Source organism: Pseudorca crassidens, chromosome 6 (assembly GCF_039906515.1).
Source record: "Pseudorca crassidens isolate mPseCra1 chromosome 6, mPseCra1.hap1, whole genome shotgun sequence".
Lineage (NCBI taxonomy): Eukaryota > Metazoa > Chordata > Mammalia > Artiodactyla > Delphinidae > Pseudorca > Pseudorca crassidens.
The window spans coordinates 93,123,294-93,145,541 of record NC_090301.1 but is presented as its reverse complement, the minus strand read 5'-3'; the positions used below and the strand labels follow the sequence as shown (position 1 = coordinate 93,145,541).

Sequence of the window (22,248 nt, the reverse complement as noted above, 5' to 3'; positions counted from 1 at the left end):
AAATCGAAACCGCAACGAGATATCACCTCACACCTGTCAGAATGACTATTATCAAAAAGACAACAAATAATAAGTTTTGGTGAGAATGTCGAGGAAAGGGAACCCTTGTGTACTGTTGGTAGGAATGTAAATTGATACAGCCATTATAGAGAACAGTATAGAGGTCACTCAAAAAATCAGAAATAGGTACGATCCAGCATTTCCAATTCTGGATATTTTTCTGAAGAAATAAAAACACCAATTCAAAAATATATATACACCCCTATGTTTACTCCAGCACTATGATTACAATAGCCAAGATATGGAAGCAACCTAAGTGTCCACTGACAGATGAATAAAGAAGATGTAGTGTATATATACACAGTGGGATATTACTTAGCCATAAAAGGAATGAAATCTTGTCATCTGTGACAACATGGATGAATCTAGAGGGTATTATGCTAAACGAAGTAAGTCAGACAAAGACAAATACCATATGATTTCATTTATAAGGGGAATCTAAAAAACAAAAGAAATTAAGAAACATAACAAAACAGAAACAGACACCACAGAGAACTAGCAGACCACAGTGGAAGAAGGGGGTTTGGGGGATGACTGGAATAGGTAAGAGGGATTAAGAAGAATAAATTTCCAGTTCCAAAAAAAAAGTCATGGGGATAAAATCTACAGCATGAGGAATATAGTCAATTATATTGTAAAAGCTTTGTATGGTGACAGATAGTAACTAGACATATCATGGTGATCATTTTGTAATGTACAGAAATACGGAATCACTGTGTTGTGCACTGGAACTAACACAGTGATGTAGGTCAATTACACCTCAATTTTTAAAAATGCATCAAAATGTTAATGATGGTTATCTCTGGGGGGTGGGATTATGGGTGACTGTTAATCTTTATGCCTTTATTTCTAGCTGTCTGCAATAAATATGTATTGCTTGTATTAATAAAATCAGGAAGAAAACAATAAATGTCATTAGGGAAAAAAAAAGGCTGTCTACAATTAACTATTCATCAAAGGTACAACGCAATGAATAGAATGCCTGGAAAATACTGGTGCTATGCTACAGTATTTTTATAAGATCAATGATTAATTTCTATGTTCTTGAAATTACTCATTAGACTTGCAATGGCATAAAAAAGTTTCAAAATATTTTTGAACTCTTTAAGTATTAATGAAGCATATCCAAATACATCAACTAATAGTTAAATCAATGGTCTTCAAATAGAAATTTCAAATACAGTCCTTTGTCAGCTATCAAAGTGCTAGATAAATCTGTTATATCCAACTTAATACTGGCAGTACTGTCACAAGTATGGCAAAAAGAAAAAAAAAAAAGAAAAGACTCTCTTGATCCCAGTTAACTTGCTTTCCATCTTCTTTTCTTATTTTCTCTATTGTAAACATTATCACAAGTGAACAACTTTCAATGTCCTTTTGAGCGAGAAACTATTCTGCCAGTTTAGAGGGTGTACCTGAAGTGAACATTTTACACAATTCAATTTTCTGAACACCCAGAACATGCCTAATAATTTTCTATAAATGTGTCAATTCACCAGGCCCAAATAAGCTGAAAGTCCCTTCAGTATACTAGTTTCTAATCTCTACTGAGCACTCATTGTAAATATTAATTGATCTAAGAATTAACATTCCTGACACAGGCTTAATTTACACAGATTCAGTAAAGATCAGAAACTGAAAGACTAAAGGGACTCTTGACCTCTGAGTTAAGTAGTAATATTATCGTCATTTAAAACAGCAGAGGAAACTGAGGCACAGAGTTAACTTGCACAATGCCCACAAAGATAATAGCAGAGTTGGGATTTGATCCCACAACCTGGATCTAGCTGAATCCAAGCTCTGAACCCCACACTACCTCCCAAATAATAAACTGCTATAAAAGTAACATATGCTCTATTTCTGAGAAATTCAGGATGTCAATATAGAGGAAAAAACAAATATAGTTAGGCAATTCACGATCTGGTAAACTTCTCCACGAAGATTAGGTTAACTAGCTGTAGTCCCAATTGGCTAGGATTCAGAAGTTACTATTTCGAGTGTGGATTTTTCCACTAATTAACTGATCAACCAACTGGCAAGTCTTTTTTTTCCTGTTCCCAATAAAAACTTAGTTTACATATTTCAGAATTGCTTTATTTTGAAGAACTTAAAGCTAATTTCTTCAAAATTTGAAGAAAATTTTGAAATTTATACCCATCTAAGGTTATAAAATATATATTTTTTACCTTTCTTGAAGTCCTTTGAATATTTGTACTAAAGTGTCAGCAATTTCTTCCACAACTTCATGGTAATGGTAATTAAAAGCCATTTCAATATCCAAGCCAACAAATTCAGTTAGATGTCTGTGGGTATTAGAGTCTTCAGCTCTGAATACTGTAACATTAATAAAAGAAATGCATAGTACATGTTGTTTAAAATTTTGGAGAAATTGGGATTCAAATATCAAATCCTATTTACTAGTACTCCAATGGCACTATTTTCATTATCATTATAGGGTTGGAAAAATCTTTGATAAGACATCTGTTTCAGTATTCTCATGGACGGCAAGATCATTACAAATTCCTACAGTCACGTAAAAGCTGTAACAAATGTAAATTAATAAATGAGGCTAGTGAAAATCCCAAGGGAATGCAAGGTCCTGAAGTGCCTTCTCAATAATTAAAATAGATTCAATATAGTGAGTTCTCAATTTTATTAAAACTGGACTCAAGCTAAATGAAATCTGTGCAAATGAAGTAACATTATACACACTCTAGCCATTACCTCAGTCCAGTTCTTATTATCCTCACTGCACTTTCCTCCTTTCCAGTCTTCCTGACTCTAGCTCTGCTCCATTTTTCATACCACTGCAAGACTGATATTCCTATAACACATCCTTCCTCAGTAACTTAACAAATGGTTCCCAAATGACTACTGTAATAAGACATAAAATGACAAAATGTCTAAAACCTTTATGCTTTCATAATTTAGTCCTACCCTGTATTTCCCATTTCTTAATATTAACTAGTCTTATTTTTATTTTCTCCCATGCACTTTACTTATCCTGCTTCCTCTGACTAGAATGTCATCTCCATTGTCTATATCTCCCACTCAGTCCTTAGAACCTACTTCAGTATGAATTCTCTTTTATGGTGACTCTAGCAAATTCCATCTTCTCCCTTTTTTTACACTATCTACACTATATAATTAACGCCAATCTGCTGATTGTACAGCACAATCTGATTTTTTGCTGTGAAAATCACTTGATTACTCCCTGTGAGTGCTCTATGTATGCATGTCTCATTCTGTCTTGGAAGCAGGGACAATGTTTATTCCCTTGTCACTCAAAGCATGGTCTGTCTGCAAATCAGCAGCATCAGCAGTACCTGGAAGCTTGTGAGAAATGCAGAATCTCAAGCCTCACCACAGACCTACTGGTCAGAATCTGCATTTTAACAAGATCCCCAGGTGATTCATGTGCACATTAACATTTGAGAAGTGCTGGTTGATTCTTCTCTTATGTACATGGAACCTAGAGCAAGGCTGTATATGCAGCAGGTGTTCAACATATAATTGTTTAATGAATTCAGAAAATTAAGAAACTTAATGATCTCAGTTTCTCTATTAGCAGGTATTTAATTTTTATTAAGCTATCAAAAAACTTACATATATAAAGTAATTTGGTAAGTTTTAAAGAATGAGGTAAAGCTAGTTTTTGCTTATAATTAGCTTCATAAAAGAGTTTGCCGGACTTCCCTGGTGGCACAGTGGTTAAGAATCTGCCTGCCAATACAGGGGACACGAGTTCAAGCCCTAGTCTGGGAAAGTCCCACATGCCGCGGAGCAACTAAGCCCATGTGCCACAACTACTGAGCCTGCGTTCTAGAGCCCGCGAGCCACAACTACTGAAGCCCACACACCTACAGCCTGTGCTCTACAACAAAAGAAGCCACCGCAATGAGAAGCCCACGCACTTCAATGAAGAGTAGCCCCCCTTTGCCGCAACTAGAGAAAGCCCTCACGTAGCAACAAAGACCCAATGCAGCCAATAAATAAATTAATTAATTAAAAAAAAGAATCTGCCACATGATTATGTGTCCATGTTTGACTTGTAACAACTATATCTTAAAAAACATGTTAATATAATCTATTAAATATCAGACATTTGTAGTAATTTCTAATGGACTTTAGCATATTATCTATACTAAGAACAGTATAAACAGTAATAGTAAAACAGAACAGCTTTGCAATAAAATTGGTAGTGAAATAAACAGTGGCACATTTGTAAACTTACAACAGTAGTAAAGGAGCTATCAAGGACAACAAAATATATTATTTAGAATGTCTACCTAAGTACCTTGTCATTTTTACCTCAAAGTCTAGTGTTTATGTAGTCAGCATATAAAAGGATTTAAGCTTTCAAAATGTTTTTATGTAAAATGTGTTTCTAAAACCATTACTATGGTACAATTAATGAATTTTGAGAAAACCGTAACTGCCAAAAACCTTACCTGGTCCAATACAGAAAACCTTCTCAAAATCAGCACAAATACACATTTGCTTGTACAGCTGTGGAGACTGAGCCAGGTATGCATTATTTTTAAAATATGACACAGTAAATACATTGGCTCCTCCTTCACTGGCAGCTGAAATGCAAACACGTTATAATTAACCGTAAGCTTATCAACGCAAACTTCCAGTAAAAAGTTTATACTTCTGATTCAAGTACTTCACTAAAACAAAACAAAACAAAAAAACTGGAAAATCAAGAATTGCAGAGAAACCATAATCTATATATGTCTTATACCTGATTCTAAACAGTTTATATTTAGGCTATATCTCCATTTTACTTCTTTGGATATATATGCTCTCTTTCTGCATCAATTTCAAATCTATTAAAGCTAATCTGGAGTTGTAAAAAAATTTTTTTAAACAAAAAAAGATATGATATTCTTAATAATTTTCTAATTATCAATAATGCAATGTTCAATTTTTAATTTATAATTAAATTATAACATACTTTTTCTTGTTATTTAAGTAACTCTGAAAAGGTTAAATGATTAAGAATGATTAATATAAGTTTCTCATGTAAGAATGAGAATTAATGAGATTTTCCCATCTGTAGTATTTAGTAATTTTACAATGTAGTTTATACAAAAAACAACTGCAATACCAATTAGAAACCTACATAAGGGAAGTAGTTTCTGGTGTACCTTACATTAATAAAAATACTGCTTCATGTGTTATTGCCTCATTTTATAATCATTATCACATAATGACTCCTGAAATAAGGGGATTTAGTATTACTGGTGTTAGTGATGTGTGATTGCTGCTATATAGCATAGTCTTCAAAATAGTCTCATGGCGATAAACCTCAAGGGACACTTGGGAGTCTCAAATTAAAAAACCACATCCAAAACCTAATATGAATCAACTTGGGGGAAAGCAATTTATTTTAAAAAACTAAGAGAAATATCTTAAAGCATACCTGAGATGATTTTAGGAGTTTGGATCTCCACAAAACCCTTGTTAATTAAAGTTTCTCGGAAAAGATGGCAGATGCCAGACTGGAAACGGAAGACTGCCTGACTAGTTGATGTCTATAAGACAATAAAAAAACCTAATTAAATCAATTTGACACATTAACTGAGATGGAGCATTTTCTAATCAGGTCACCTGCCTGGAAAGTTCAGAGAGAAAACAATTCACTATATGAGAGAAAAGTTAGGTTACATGACAATCAATATAAGGATATATCTTGGAATTTTTCATATTATAGAAGGAGAATGCAAATTTTGCCCTTTATTTCCAACCTCTCCAACTCTTGACTTTGCTAAACTGAGAGTCTATTAAAAAAACTGGTTTGGAGTTAAATTAGATAGTAGTTTAGACATAATCTAAGGTGTGTAAAAGATTTCAAGCTACTTATGTATAGAAGGCTTCGCAAAATGTAAAGTCAAAGTAGGGGTTAAAAAGGTGAATGCTTACAAGGGCCAGACAAATAAATGGAATGAATGAATGGTACTTCCTGGGTGGTGCAGGGCACGGTAGAGAACAGAATGCTCAATATAGAGTACTAACTAATTTTGCTACATGGGTCCAGTATTGATGGGTTCACCTCCAACTTTTTGAGAAAAGCCATCTAGATTTAATGCGAAAACCCTCCGTTTTTCAATGATGGCAATGAATTTAAATTAAAAAAAAAATGTGGGTCAAAGAAAAATACTCTTCAGGCCAAATTCTAGAGGCACAACCAATAACTTGTGTGAGCAAATAGCAAATACAGTAGGATGTCTAAGTACTGTGGCCAAAATTATGAAAAACCTGAGGTTTCTAGGCAGTACCAAAAGGACTTGATTATTGCTAGCCTTTTCTATATACTATAAATTAAAATGGAAAAGGTAAAAGCAGACAAAAAGCAAATAATCAGGTGAAACATTGAGCGTACAATAAGGGCAGAAAGGTTGGAAAGAACTCAATGTGACAAAGCATTTAGGTTTTAGGTAGATTATTTAAGTAAAGGAGATGATATGGTCAAACATTAAGAAAGAGAGATGATATTGGTTTTACTACAATGATGAAACCACTGAACTCTTTCACTTGTTACCAAACCAGAAAGGGAAACAGAAGACCTATGAGATTACTATATAAACCACCAGGGCCAACTACTTCTTTGTTATTATTATTAACTCTGTGCTCAGATCAAATTCAAAGAGTTGAGGCATTAACTACTAATCTCCACCTGGTCGTTCTAAAATGTACACATAACTTCTTTCACAATTTTGTAGTGATATTAATGGTTATGTTTTCACTTGCTGACTCCCTTGTTTGAAACAGGTACTACCTGGAAGCAAGACCATTATTAGCTTCATGTTCCTTTGTCATTTTAACATGAAGCAAGTCAGTATCTTGTGAACTATTACTCAACTCTCCTTGTTGCCTACAATTCTTTTTAGGGGAAGGGTCAGTCAGAAAGGTAAATTACTTCTTGTATTATCATATTACATACAGGCAAATGCCGATTTTTTCTATAAACCTGAGTCAGGTATGGTATCCTTGCCCACCTTGATGTCAGCACAATCATGTCACTAAATAAACAAATGAGGCATACCCTAAGATCAATGACTCTGTTGTCTAATCTTGTATCTTGGTTAACAGTAGCTCTTCCTTCCTAAAAAAAGATGAAAAAACAGATTTTACTAATTTTTTTAAGGACACAAACAACACTTGCAGAAGCCACGTTAATTTTTAAGTAAGAATAGGTGTGTTCACGTGTGTTCATGTTATACCCCCAAATCAAAGATCCAAGATACAAGAAGTGGAGCCAGAGAGAAGTTATTGTTAAAAGGAAGAGCTGGAAAGAAGAGAAATGAGAATGAATTGAGGTTAATGCTTTTTTTTCCACCTCCTGCCCCCAAACCCCTTGACTCATTATTGGGATATCAGAATAATTAACCACCGGCACCTTCATTGATCCCTGGATTTTGCCTGCTAGTTGAAGAGTGAAGGAACAGATAAAAGCTGACATAGTATGTTCAGGGCACCAGTGAAGGTACCCCATACACTTTCAGGGAGTCTGTTAAGTCACACTTATTTTTCATAATAATACCTTTTCACTCTCATTTTTTCCTGACTATACGGAGAAATTTTCCAAAGGCTTCATGATGTGTGCTATCACAACAGAATGAATGTAGAGGCAGATATGAAAATCTAATTGTTGTGTATTGAGCCAGATATTACCAACAATGTAGACATGTGACACAATGTCACTCTTGACACTAAATTATTTTTTGTTTTTGAAAATACTTTTCATAAAATGTTACTGCTGTTTTTATTATTTATATAGGAATACACAGACACATAATCTAATTATATTATTTTTAATAATGTCATAAATATTAAAAATTTTGTTTTAACTTCTAATACTGTAAATATTGATAGGTATACCTATAAAAACAAAAGCTTGTGGGGTCAATTATTTTTAAGAATGTAAAGGAATCCTGAGACCAAAAAGTTTGAGAATTGTTAATGTAAGAGTACATTTAAATAAAAATGAAGCTCAAATCAATTCATAGGTACCCTTCCTACAAAAGTAGCACATCAAGTTTTCAATGTTTTGCAAACTAAACATACAGAGGAAACACATTATTTCAAAAGTGTAATTTTCACCTCTTCTCCTTCCACCTCAGGACGAACGGCATCGTCCAGCTGCAGGGGCAGGCGGGGTTCAGCTGAACTGATCACATAAATCTGAAAGTGAGAGATTACCAAAAATATCAAAAAACACACAAAACCTGTTATCTTGTGTTTAAAAAAAATCTACAGTTGACTTAACATGAGAAACAATGTTTGCATACATCTTTAACTGAAACTACTTGCTAAAATCAAAGATGGTACATGTTTTTTCACCTATAAAATGGGGATAATATTTCTTGTGTACATCCCTGGGTTGCTGGAATAGTCAAATGAGATAACATAGGTACAAATACTTTGTAAACTCTAAGGTGCACACCAATGTCTTAAATAAGTAATAACTGGAGTCGAGGGGTCTGGCTTAAGGCCTCTCTTTGTCACATAAAAGCTGCTGTTAGGCAAATCACTTTACCTAGCGCTTCAACAGTCTTCTGTAAAATAAGGTCTGCGGTAAGAATCAAATGGAATAATGAATAAAAAAACACTTTGCTCGTTTGAAAGAGCCATTAACAAATAAGTTATTATAATTGTTAACAGCATCTGGCCGTTTCTACCACTAGGACCAAAGTCAGCTCAATTCTGCTGTACCTCTCTTTCCTTTACTCATTCGTTTTCTAAATATCCCTCAATGCTTTCTTTCATCAAGTATGTTATAGCTCATTTCCTGCTGCTCTCCTGGTTGGGAGCTGCTGTAGAAAGTGTTCCTTTATGGTGTTAAAATCCCTAACTCACACTAACTGGACATTTTAGTGCTAAAAAGCAGTTGGGGGCTTCCCTGGTGGCGCAGTGGTTGAGAGTCCGCCTGCCGATGCAGGGGACACGGGTTCGTGCCCCGGTTCGGGAGGATCCCACATGCCGCGAAGCGGCTGGGCCCGTGAGCCATGGCCGCTGAGCCTGCGCGTCCGGAGCCTGTGCTCCGCAACGGGAGAGGCCACAAGAGTGAGAGGCCCGCGTACCAAAAAAAAAAAAAAAAAAAAAAAAAAGCAGTTAGGTCATAAAGAATGAGCTTGGGTTTTTTTAGCCACTCTTAAAAAAACATGTTACCCTATTAGTTATTCCCAACTATGCCTGGAAAACCTGCTAAAGCACAAGAGGGAAAGAGACCTTATTTAGTTAATTCCAGAAAGGAAATTATATTCTTCCAGCTGGTAAATCACATTTAGCATTCAGCTCAGACACTTGAAGAAAAGGTGTCAGAAGGATACTCCAGTCCTCTTCATAGCATTAAAATAGAATTATTTGTCACCACCCCCTATACCTAAGTTGTCATGCTTCCCTTTGCTGAGTTAACAGAAACTTGATCTCCAATGCAAAGTTGGAGAACTGGACAGCTACCTCTTTCATTTTTCTAACTACTGGAAATTCATCATCTCCTTCATTAGGTCGTGAGCGCTTTCATCCCCAGAACTTCACATAGTGCTTGGCACAAAGTATACACTCAGTAACTGCTGGCTGAATAAATGATAAAAGAGAGTCACTGCTTATTATAAAATTCTATTTAGTATACAATATTTTATGCTTTGTGAGATACTTTATAATTATTTTTATTCAGGCAAAATTTGTGGGTTAGCTCTTTAGGCTTTATATTTAACATTTATTAAGGTTGAACCAAACACTAGATAATTAGAATATTTTAAAAATACATTTACTTGGGCTTCCCTGGTGGCGCAGTGGTTGAGAATCTGCCTGCTAATGCAGGGGACACGGGTTCGAGCCCTGGTCTGGGAAGACCCCACATGCCGCGGAGCAACTAGGCCCGTGAGCCACAACTACTGAGCCTTTGCGTCTGGAGCCTGTGCTCCACAACAAGAGAGGCCGCGATAGTGAGAGGCCCACGCACCGCGATGAAGAGTGGCCCCCGCTTGCCACAACTAGAGAAAGCCCTTGCACAGAATTGAAGACCCAACACAGCAAAAATAAATAAATTAATTAATAAACTCCTACCCCTAACATCTAAAAAAAAAATACATTTACTTGCTCTACTCACTAAAATCTTATTTATTCAAGTGTTGAAAAACATGTTATTCGAAGATAGGCTTTGTTTTTTTGGTCAGCACACCTTTAGGTCAGTTTGCCTTTATTACGTTGCAGACTTCATGGTGGGGTTAGTTTGAAATAAGACTTACACAAAGAGAACAAAGTAATTTGGCAAGTTAGGTTAGTAAAAAATACAAGATTTTCTAAGTCTTGAAGAGTTCCAAGACAGTCAATTTCAATTAAATACAACCTTACTCCCAAATTACTGTGTATGGATGAATCTGTCTTTCTGCATCTGTCTGTTTGTTCTATCCCATATATGTGCGCTCGCTCATGCGCGTGCCTAAACACACACACACACACACACACACACGGGTAAGGGTGGGAAAGGACTACTCTGTAAGAGAAATTCAATGATGAATACCGTAGATATAAACTAGACCTGGATCTGAGACTGCAGGTTCAAAATTGCAGGATTATTTCAATAGTATTAAATACATGTGAGTTCACTTATAAGATTTTAAAGGTCAATGATGGTGAGCATTTTTAGTTTCTATGTCTAAGAAAATGATGTGGGATAAATCTTGTATGAAAAAGTTATTGCTGGAATGTAAGTCCAATATAGTATTGTCTCTTGACTTCTTTATACTATAAAATATTAGAAATACAATGATTATAAGGAAATATAATGATTAAGAGTTAGTATAACTAATCAACCTTCAAAAGTACATCATTAAAAGAAAGTTCACAGCAAAATAGGTTCATAATAGTGAATAAAGCTTTTTAGATGTGTTTTATACTTTTCTGTATGTGACTATGGTAGATGTACCATGTCAACAAGCCTGGGCAAGCCTGCTGGATGAGGAGAGGCCACGGGGAGATGTCCCAGAAATATCAGTGACCCCAGGCAATGTCATGTGGTGCAGATGAGCCATCCCAGATAGGCTGACCCTCATTCCCAAACTGCACAGAATCATGAGCAAATAAATGTTTTTGTTGTTTTAAGTCGTTAAGTATTGAGGTGGTTTGTTATATAACAAAAGCTAACTGAGTCAGTAATCAATTTATAAATCTCAATATTTTACATCAACTCTAATTATTAAGAACATATAGGGATTTCCCTGGTGGTACAGTGATTAAGAATCCTCCTGCCAATGCAGGGGACACAGGTTCGAGCCCTGATCCCAGAAGATCCCACATGCCACGGAGCAACTAAGCCCGTGTGCCACAACTACTGAGCCTGCGCTCTAGAGCCCGCAAACCACAACTACTGAGCCCACGTGCCACAACTACTGAAGCCTGCACGCCTAGACTAGAGCCCGTGTTCCACAACAAGAGAAGCCCCCACAATGAGAAGCCCGTGTACCACAACGAAGAATAGCCCCTGCTCACCGCAACTAGAGAAAGCCTGCGCACAGCAACAAAGACCCAATGCAGCCAAAAATTAATTTAAAAAAAAGAACATATAGACTTGATGTGACTAGTGATAAGAACTAGTTCATCTATTTCTGTATACAATTTTATATTTTGAAAAAAATTACCTTTTGAACATGTAACTCTACATCTTGCTGCGTACAGCTTCCAATTTTCTGATTCACTTTTCTCACAACACCTTCCACATCTATGATGCTCTCTTTGTTAATGCTGTCGAAAGAAAAAAATGTCCAACTTTAATCATCTCATCAGAGGTGTCAGAATTCATTTGGTGTTGCAACAGTGAAGCTGAATATATTAAACTCTTCTTTAACATAGTAAGCCACTTGAGATAAAGCCAGTCTCTTTAACCTATTTACAATAAGCTACTATGTAGCACACCTTGTGAGATTTCTTGAGGAGATGATTTTCCAGATTCCATAATTTAGTTACCATGTATAAAATACTCTAGACATCAGAGGTAACAGGACCAGCACTGAACTGTGAAAAAGTCTTTCAATTATTTATTTTATTATTTATTTATTTTATTTTAATTTTAATATTTATTTATTTTATTTGGCTGCGCCGGGTCTTAGTTGCAGCACGCAGGACCTTCGTTGCCATGTGTGGGATCTTAGTTGTGGCATGTAGACTCTTAGTTGCGGCATGCATGCGGGATCTAGTTCCCTGACCAGGGAACGAGCCCAGGCCCCCTGCATTGGGAGCTTGGAGTCTTAACTGCTGGACCACCAGGGAAGTCCTCAATTATTTATTAAAGAACATTTCCCTGCCTATAGTTGAAATTTACTAAGATCAGCATTTCCTATAAGGAGAAACACTGGCTTCAGTAAACACAATTACTGGTATGTAATGGAATTAAATAATAGAAGGTCAACTGAAAAGATTTCAAGGTAATAAGAGGACATTAGGGTGCTGCGATTAAATCCTCATTGCCTGTAGTTTCTGAGTACACACTGTCATTGGATTTGTGACAGATAGCCTATTGGATTGTGCAATTCTAGTTAAGAATATCTATATGAAGCTTAATATATACTAAGAATAAAATAAATGCATCTCCTGACCAGTTTAATTCTATAACAAACTTGAATTTTGAACACCAGACACTCAAATTCTGAGATAATTTATTATTTGTGTCATAGTACATTTGTGGAAAAGGATAAGATTTAACTTTCAGATCTTGGAGAGTGATGTCGGTATGATGGCAGCTCAATAGGCCAAAGGCAATTCCCCATGTAAAACTATTAATTAAAACTCGCAGGGGCTTCCCTGGTGGCACAGTGGTTAAGAATCCGCCTGCCAATGCAGGGGACACGGGTTGGAGCCCTGGTCCAGGAAGTCCCACATGCCACAGAGCAACTAAGCCCGTGTGCCACAAATACTGAGCCTGCGTGCCACGACTAATGAAGCTCATGCGCCTAGAGCCTGGGCTCTGCAACAAGAGAAGCCACCGCAATGAGAAGCCCGCACACCACAACGAAGACCCAACGCAGCCATAAATAAACAAATAAATAAATAAATTTACTAAAAAAAAAAACCTCTCAGGTGGTAACTGGAGCTGTAGAAGTGAGTTGAAAAGAGAAGGAAGGAAGAAAAATGCCAAAGTGACAACTGGGAGAGAGTGGACTTCCTGCGGCAGCTGACGTAACAGAAAGGGCAAAAATGGATTAGGAAAATCTGTCCTGGACTCCCTGTTTACCTGCTGTCATAAGGCCCAGTTAACTTTTGTGTTATGGTTTCATGGCTCAAGTCCCTACTTAAAATCCTGCAAGATGGATGACCAGAATCTAAACAAAGCAAAGCAACAACAAGATATAACTTTCCTAAGAAAAAGTCTATTCATTCTGAAAAGGAACTGGGTCCTTAGTAGTTGTGGTGCGATTTGACAAGATTCCAGAAATCTAACAATACTTATTTTACACAGGAGAACACTACAATCCATTTCAACAAACATTTGGGTTGGAAAAGGATCATAATGAAGATAATAGGTGAAAAATGGTGAACTAAGACAAAAATTTTCACTTTGCTACACTGCCTGGAGTTCTATAATGTCTGTTACCAACTACCTTAAAAAAAAAAATCAACAGTACACATACCTCTTGCACGCTCATAAATCTTCTGCACTAAACCTATCACCTAATATCTAGCTAAAAATCTTGTGTACTGAAGAAACTCAAAATTTATTATGGTAAAAGAGGTGGTTGGTGAACTAAAATAAGACTCCTCTGAGACATGAGGGGATCAAGAGGCTTCAGTTTATTGATAAAAGGGCCTTCTAATACTGGGAATCTGGGGTCGCTGAATCTTTCTTCAGTATGACTGCCACCTACCATTGCTTCAGTTTATTGATAAAAGGGCCTTCTAATACTGGGAATCTTTCTTCAGTATGACTGCCACCTACCATTGCTTCATCTGTTTGCGTGGGTAAGCTTAATACCTGAGTATATAATTCAGATCTTGTGAGAATTCTGCTGCTTATCTCACATGTTTCTATGAGGAAGGTTTTCTCTTCCTTACTGATCAGTGTATTGCTTCATGGAGTAATCTGACCTGCCCCTACTAGAGCCCCACCCTGAGACAGTCCAGCTATGTCCCTGACTCACTTGGTTCTCTTATCTCACCCCCTTGGACTCGCTAGTAAGAGGCCTTCCATTATCAGGAAGTTTTCTTCAAGCCAACTTCACGTTAAACACATCTACTCTTAAGGATTGAGCACTAAGCGAGTGTCCTTCCAAAAAGAAGCTGGAATGTGGTCAAATACACTGCCCAAGGCTAGCTAACAGTCCAATCAAAGAAAACAAAATTTTCTTTTCTTCCTCTCTCAAAAGTAACCAGATGACGCCTTTTATCCAGAACCTGAAACTTGAAACTAAGACTACCTTTAGTTCATTAATTCAATATTATATGCTAAAATACTTCATCAGCTAGACTAGAAAACTACCACTAGTTTAAACATTGTTTCCAGTACTAAACAACTGACAAAAGAACTTCTGAAAACCTGACATATTTCTAAGCTAGGGCCAAAGCTAAACTTCTGCTATCACAAATTGCTCTACTGCATAAATCAGAAAGAATGTAGGCTTTAACTAGATATAGAAGATTCCTATAATTAATTTTTTTGCCCTTCCAATCTCAGTATTTTTCCATATTATTTCTAGCAGCTATATACTATTAATAGAATAGCAGACTTAGATCTTGGTAAAATAATTTAGTTCTAATATCTCTATCTCTATATCCTCATCTATATCTATCTATCCCTATTGTTGATGTGAATGAATTCAGAAGAAAAAACATTAAGACAAAATTAAAGAGTCAAATTTATGAAAAAGGGTCAGACTAGAACTTGTTAGTTAAAACTAGTAAAAGATTATGCGGTCTTTATGTGTATACGTGTGTGTATAATTAGACTCAATACAAGAGATATTGGAATACTTGAATAAGCTAACTGCCAATAGAAGGATAAAATTACACGTTGTAGAAAAAGTCTAACATGATTTTAACTGACACTGTGTGTTAAGATGGCTTAATACTATATTGTGTATAGACTACAGCTTGACTGCTGCCATAAAAAGATCCTATTAAAGTCTGTTTTACATTTTGAAACAAATATGTCACTATGTCTTGTTATGTATAACAGGCAACTAAAAGCCTTCGGTTTTTATAGACCATATGGCAGGAAAAAAAAAAAAATCCATGGTAGAAGCTCCTGGGAGCTTCCTGGGAACTACTTTATAGTAGGAGAAATGGATGAAGTAAATTAAACATATCTTTTCAAGAGCTGAGTCAGCTATTTTTATTATTACCAACACCTCCCAAAACACACTGTCACAGCGTTTTTTTATACCTCTTTCATTTTCCAAACACCCTTTTACCCCCTGCATATAAGGAACCACTCTACAAATAAAATTAGTAGAGCCTTGATATTAAAAATGCCTTAATAAGCACAAAAGATTTTATGTCATCTATTAGGAACTGTCAACCGTTCAATTTCATTTGTTTACTTTGAACGTAAACTGCCTTTAGGAAAAAAAATGTAAAAATCACCATTCTTTATATAAAGTATATTATAAAAATATTTTGAGTGGGCTATCAAGTTTGTGGGCTTTTTCAATTTTTAAACAAATGATATAATGTATGAATTACTGAAGCAATTATAAAACACGCAACTTGGGGCTTCCCTGGTGGCGCAGTGGTTGAGAATATGCCTGCCAATGCAGGGGACATGGGTTCGAGCCCTGGTCTGGGAATATCCCACATGCCGCGGAGCAACCAGGCCCGTGAGCCACAACTACTGAGCCTGCGCGTCTGGAGCCTGTGCTCCAGAACAAGAGAGGCCGCGACAGTGAGAGGCCCGCGCATGGCAATGAAGAGTGGCCCCTGCTCGCCGCAACTAGAGAAAGCCCTCGCACAGAAATGAAGACCCAACACAGCCCAAAATAAATAAAATAAATTTTAAAAAAACAACAAAAAACCCCACGCCACTTGGGGAAAAAAACAAACAGTACTCAGTTATCTGAAGGAATAAAATACCATCTTTCCAACATGAGTGCCATACGGTTTACTATTTAGGGCCTCCCTAATAACCACAGGGATACTTCTGTTATCTGTAGTTTTATCAATCTTGATTGTAAGTTTTCATGTCTATATTACATAAGAAGCGACAAACTAAACAAAAGTTTGTTGGAACTATTAGAAGTAGGCACAACTGTTATATTAAGTAACAGCTGACTGCTGAAGAATATATATTAAAAAACAAAGCAAAACAAACAAAAACATGAAAGTGGCAAACAACACATTATAATCTAGCACAGTAACAGACGTTCACAATAGTGGCCTTGTGCCATTAAGAAAAAGGAAGAATGTAAAAAAACAGGCTTCAAAGATTCTGTTAAAGTTGTCAAAATAGCTTCAGTACTTGAAGGAAGTAAGCTTCACAGTCTAAAATAATGCACTACTGCGTACTGCCTTATTCTTTAATGTGGTATATCATCACATACACACTGCAAACCGACAGTGGGTATTATGCATTGTAAAGAGATTTTAAAAAAACAGATACACAAAATTTGACTATGAAACATTAGGGTTGATTTCTTATCAAATACAGCAGAATTTATCCATTTCTTATCAAATACAGCAGAATTTATCCAATACTGGCCTCTTCAAATTGACTACTCAAGGTAAGGACGTAGGGGTTATAAACACATTTCAAAATCAGCACTGCCTAAAACAGTCTTAAAACAACTTATCTGGAATTACTTCTTGGTTTTGTCACACAAATCAGTTTTTTGGGGGCAAATCTCACTTATACCTATTGTTTACTATCCTTCAGAAATGCTGAAGATCATGACAGAACTCTAGATGGGAGAGAAGAAGAGACTTAAAAAAAAAACCCAAAAAACTAAATGAATGGCATTAGAGGTCCAAGGAAGTAACATGTTTCAAAAAGGAGAGAATACTTAAATATATAAACTATAGGGTTAATAGACAGACATTAACCTCATATATACGCTTAATAATGACAGCTATAGATAGTTAATATATCAACTATAGGGTTGAGCAGCTATCTACAAACTTTTTTTTTTTTTTTTTTTTGCGGTATGCGGGGCTCTCACTGTTGTGGCCTCTCCCGTTGCGGAGCACAGGCTCCGGACGCACAGGCTCAGCGGCCATGGCTCACGGGCCCAGCCACTCCGCGGCATGTGGGATCTTCCCGGACCGGGGCACGAACCCATGTCCCCTGCATCGGCAGGCAGACTCTCAACCACTGCGCCACCAGGGAAGCCATACAAACATTTTTGATAATTTGATTTACTTTACCAGTAAAAAAAAAATGGGGAGTATGCACCTCAATATGTATATATTTATTTTAAAATTATATACATGTAAATATTAGCTTTAGGCAAATATAAACTTGGGGAGAGATTCATAATTAGCAATAATGATCCATAATTAGCAATAGCAAATCCATACTTCACACAGTTTTCCTGATAATTTCTATCTAGCTAGGGGAGTACTGAAATCTTGTCAGATCTGATTGGATTATCATTAAAACACCACCACCACCACCACCACTACCACTTCATAATATGGCTGATACAAAGATCCCACTCTGTAAGTGTCAGTGTTAACATTTTCTTGTTGTGCGTATGTTTTAAGTTTTATCTTCATTCTATAGTCTCTTGATAGAAATCCTTTGTCCATTTTCTGAGGGTCAGTCTGTTATTTTAATAAATATAATCCCCCCAAACCAGTTAGCCAGGCACGGTAAACTTCAATTGGCTACAATATGCTGAAAGTGAACAAGAGAGTTGGGGTACCAGTGTTAGCTCCTTTGTGTTACTGGAATCCTGCAGTCTTCCTTCAGAGGCCTCACATGCTATAGGTGACATGTGACCTTCTGAGATGCAATCCAAGTGATAGGCCCAGTGTTTATCTATAAATTAACTATTAGAAAAACTCAAATTTTTGCTTACACTTTTAGATCAAAAAGAAAGGAAGGAAAGGAAAGAAACAAGTTTAATTATTTTCTTTCCTTCAGTGGGTAATCTTGAGCAAATCACACTTTGGAGAACACTGGGATAGGGCATAAGAATCACAATGACTGAGAAAAGGCCGTTGGTGCGGGTAGCTGATTTATAGGTGAAAAGGAATTTAACAGTATGGGACTCTAGTCAAAGTGGTCACCATCTTGCATACAAATGGTGGAGAAACAGATCTGGGAAAGAAGTACTTCATCTATTTTTTTGTCACTGGGTCCCAGTGGGAGGTTCTGACTCTGACAAGTCCTCTTGGAGAACAAAGAATAATCACCCCCAATTCACACTACCCCTCACCAGTGAGGGATGGAAAATGGCAAGGTTTGTTCTTATATTTTTAAGTTATTTTTTAAACAGTGTTTTCTAAACATTATTTCAAAAACTTATTTTTTATTGTAAAAGAATATACTTTTTTATTGTTAACAATTCCAATGTTAAATAACGTGTAAATTTAAAATTTTAAGTTCCCCATCATATACCCAACCCTCTCTTCCTATAATCACTGTTTACCATACTCCTCCACATTTTTTCTCATTTGCAAAAAATATGGAATGCATCATAAATTTTGTGTCATTCTTCTACATTAGTTTTGTTCATGTTCTCCGTATTTAAGGTTGAAGAAGCAGTTTTATTTTTACAGCTCAAACGAAATTGATCTTAATAGATACAAATACCTAAAGTATTATTATTCCCATGTCACTTTGGCAATTTCCTTTTATGTTCCAGTTCCTGTGTGAAGGTAGGTGCTACTAACAATTTATAGTTGAAAAAACTGAGACTCTGAAAGGTCAAGTAATTAGCCCAAGATCACACAGCTAGTAAGATCATGTACTGATTACTGCACTCGACAGTTCTGTTACAGACTCACAAATTAGCACCAAATTTTAAATACTCCAGAATGCAACATCAGCTCACTTTGAAATAATGCATTCTCATTTTTAGAAGCTCATGAGCTGCCAGATTCCTTTATAGCTTATGTGAAAGAAACTGAAAATAACAGGCTCTTCACAAATAGTTTTCAAAATGCCCAAGAATCATACTGCCTTCTCTGGTAACGCTGATATATCTTGATGTTCTGTTGTTGCCAGCCTCAACATATATACATCAGAATCTTTGCATAAAAGAGAATAAAGTTATTACTTAAAGTTATATTTAGCTTAGAAGAATTAATCCCATAAACTAGGAACTTTTGACACCAGATTTTAGACCTACTTTTTTTTTTGCGGTACACGGGCCTCTCACTCTTGTGGCCTCTCCCGTTGCGGAGCACAGGCTCCGGACGCGCAGGCTCAGCGGCCATGGCTCACGGGCCCAGCCGCTCCGCGGCATGTGGGATCTTCCCGGACCGGGGCATGAACCCGTGTCCCCTGCATGAACCCGTGTCCCCTGCATCGGCAGGCGGACTCTCAACCACTGTGCCACCAGAGAAGCCCCCAAGACCTACTTTTAAAGCACATATTTATCAAAGTTTTCAATACAAATGTTGAACTGGACAGGGCCAATATAGTTCTGTTTCTGATCCAATAGATAAGTACCTCATTCCAACAAAGAGGTATAAACTATCTAGGTACAGTTGTTCAAAGAGCTGCAATCCAGAACAATATAATAACCTCGCCTATGTTCACCAACTTATCCACATGATGCTCAAGGGGAACCCAAATGCCCACCACCCTCTGGGCCTCAATTGTGGATGATATATACATATACTTCCATCATAGGACCTGTAACATGCCTCTGCATGCAGTTGTTTATTTTTGTCCTGTCCCCAAATTAAGTTCCTTATGTGATATACAGAGTCACTGAATACCCGAGCCTAGCAGAGTGTCTAGACTGGAGCAGGTGCTAATAAAAGTTTTCTAAATCAATGAACCTTCTTCTGAGTATTATTTTGATATTTACAGTTCTAAAAATTAACGTATAAACTGAAAATTTAACCTACCAAGTAAGTAAAATAGTTATTTTCAGGTGAAAGATCTAGAAAGGAAAGAAAATAAACTTGTATGTAGCTAGGTGACTCATTAGAGAATGAGAAACATACTTGTGACTCACAAGGACCAATAAATAACCTAACCACAATGACTAATATGAAGAAAAAGAAAATAAAATACATACATATACAAATATTACAGCCTGAGTAAGCCTTTTATTCAGAATCCAAACATCGCTATGCTAGGGGTGGGAGATGTTACATAAGCACGAATAGCAAAATTCAGTTTTTAACACCTGCACTTCAAACGAACTGTAGCCTTTTACAACACTTTAATTTTAAACTTAAAAACCTGCGTTTACATTCACTATAGTGAATACAGTTTACATTCACTATAGTCCTTAATAGCAGTCAATACAAAAAGGCCTACAGGGCCACCTTTAAAAAAACTTGTCTTGGGCTTCCCTGGTGGCGCAGTGGTTGAGAGTCCGCCTGCCGAGGCAGGGGACACGGGTTCGTGCCCGGGTCCGGGAAGATCCCACATGCCGTGGAGCGAGTAGGCCCGTGAGCTATGGATGCTGAGCTTGTGCGTCCAGAGCCTGTGCTCCATAATGGGAGAGGCCACAACAGTTAGAGGCCCATGTACTGCAAAAAAAAAAAAACACTTGTCTTTTCAAGGCTCAACCATAACTAACACAAACTACTCTGCTCATTATTTTTAAATGGCACTAAATAAACAATAATTTTAAAAGGAAAAAAGGGATGACTTCTTGCCTCAGCTCAAACACCAGCTACTAAACATTAGAACATTAATGTCAACAAAAGATGGGGATCCACAAACACTGGCCTGGATAGGTATCCCATCTTCCTGCTTCCAGACAAATTTCATTTAAAGACCTCAAACCATTTCAGAGAATACAATTAAGAATCCGTTCTTAAAGATCTCTAGGGAATGAGATGTGCCAACCTTCCCATGTAACTCATTTAGTTGTTTCATTTCTGTATGCATTTAACTGTAAGAAAATTGATCTTTCCAACAAACTGATTAAAATAATGTGTTGAAGAGTCCTGTGGCACTTAAATCCAATTAGTGAGTCAACTTTTCGGATTAGTATTTTGATGAATTGGTTTTTCCTAGGAAAGATAATTTTGGGAAAACTGACCCCATATTAAGCTTTAATGTAGCTCTTAAGGAAAATACTAAAAAGCTAGAAACTGCTAGTGGTACAATCTAGTCAGTAAGGGAAAGATAAACACCTCAGATTTAATATCTAAAGTAAATGCTAAGATAGTTATCTATTTAAGATATTAAAAGTGACCTCATAGTTTGCCTCTTAAATGATTAGGAAACCCCAGCTGGAACTATCTGATTTGATATTTTTAATAGTGGAGTCCTTGCTTTTTTCCACCTGGTATATGGCCAGAGGGAATAGAGTTAAATGTAGGGCCTCGTGGAATTAACATATAAATACCATTATTTCTCCCACTTTTTTGTGTAGGAGTTCACATGTTTTAAATGTCCAGCCTCTTTGGGTTGCCCTTCAAGACGGAAATACCTTGAGAATAAATAAACAGTCCTTAGGCACTCCCCTAGCACTAAAGATAATGACAAGCATTTAACATGAAAAAAGATCTAAGACAGTATGAAAATTAAATGAGGATTAGAAATGGCCTTTTCCTCATGAACGTATTTCTAGCTATGCTGTTTCCTAAACCAAAGATTCTAGCAGAATGGTTAGTTGGCTTACTAACTAAACTGCTAGCCTCCCAAAGTGAATGTGTTACTAAATATTCATTTGAATTATCTCATGTTTCACTGATCCTCAAATTTCTAAAGTAAGCTAAAAACATCTATAAGTAAGAATTTTTGCTTTATTTAATAAGTAATAGAAGCCACTAGCATTTATATGTTGCTGTTCATATGCTGGTTTTTTTTTGTTTTGTTTTTGCTGTACGTGGGCCTCTCACTGTTGTGGCCTCTCCCATTGCGGAGCACAGGCTCCAGACGCGCAGGCTCAGCGGCCATGGCTCACAGGCCCAGCTGCTCCGCGGCATGTGGGATCCTCCCGGACCGGGGCACGAACCCGTGTCCCCTGCAACGGCAGGCGGACTCTCAACCACTGCGCCACCAGGGAAGCCCCCATATGCTGCTTTTAATCATAATAGAAGGCTGATAATGTATTA

General features: G+C 36.8%; 1 protein-coding gene across 3 annotated transcripts in view; it reads right to left on the bottom strand.

Moving 5' to 3' along the window:
- DARS1 (aspartyl-tRNA synthetase 1) overlaps positions 1-22,248 on the bottom strand; it is a 67,497-nt gene that overhangs the window by 18,117 nt on the left and 27,132 nt on the right. For all 3 annotated transcript variants that reach the window (XM_067742063.1, XM_067742060.1, XM_067742061.1), the window contains exons 5-10: positions 11,712-11,814; positions 8,170-8,250; positions 7,112-7,171; positions 5,489-5,600; positions 4,512-4,646; positions 2,247-2,394 (exon numbers count right to left, since the gene is read on the bottom strand). In XM_067742063.1, the coding sequence (XP_067598164.1) occupies positions 2,247-2,394; positions 4,512-4,646; positions 5,489-5,600; positions 7,112-7,171; positions 8,170-8,250; positions 11,712-11,814 (639 nt within the window). The remainder of the gene's footprint in view (positions 1-2,246; positions 2,395-4,511; positions 4,647-5,488; positions 5,601-7,111; positions 7,172-8,169; positions 8,251-11,711; positions 11,815-22,248) is intronic.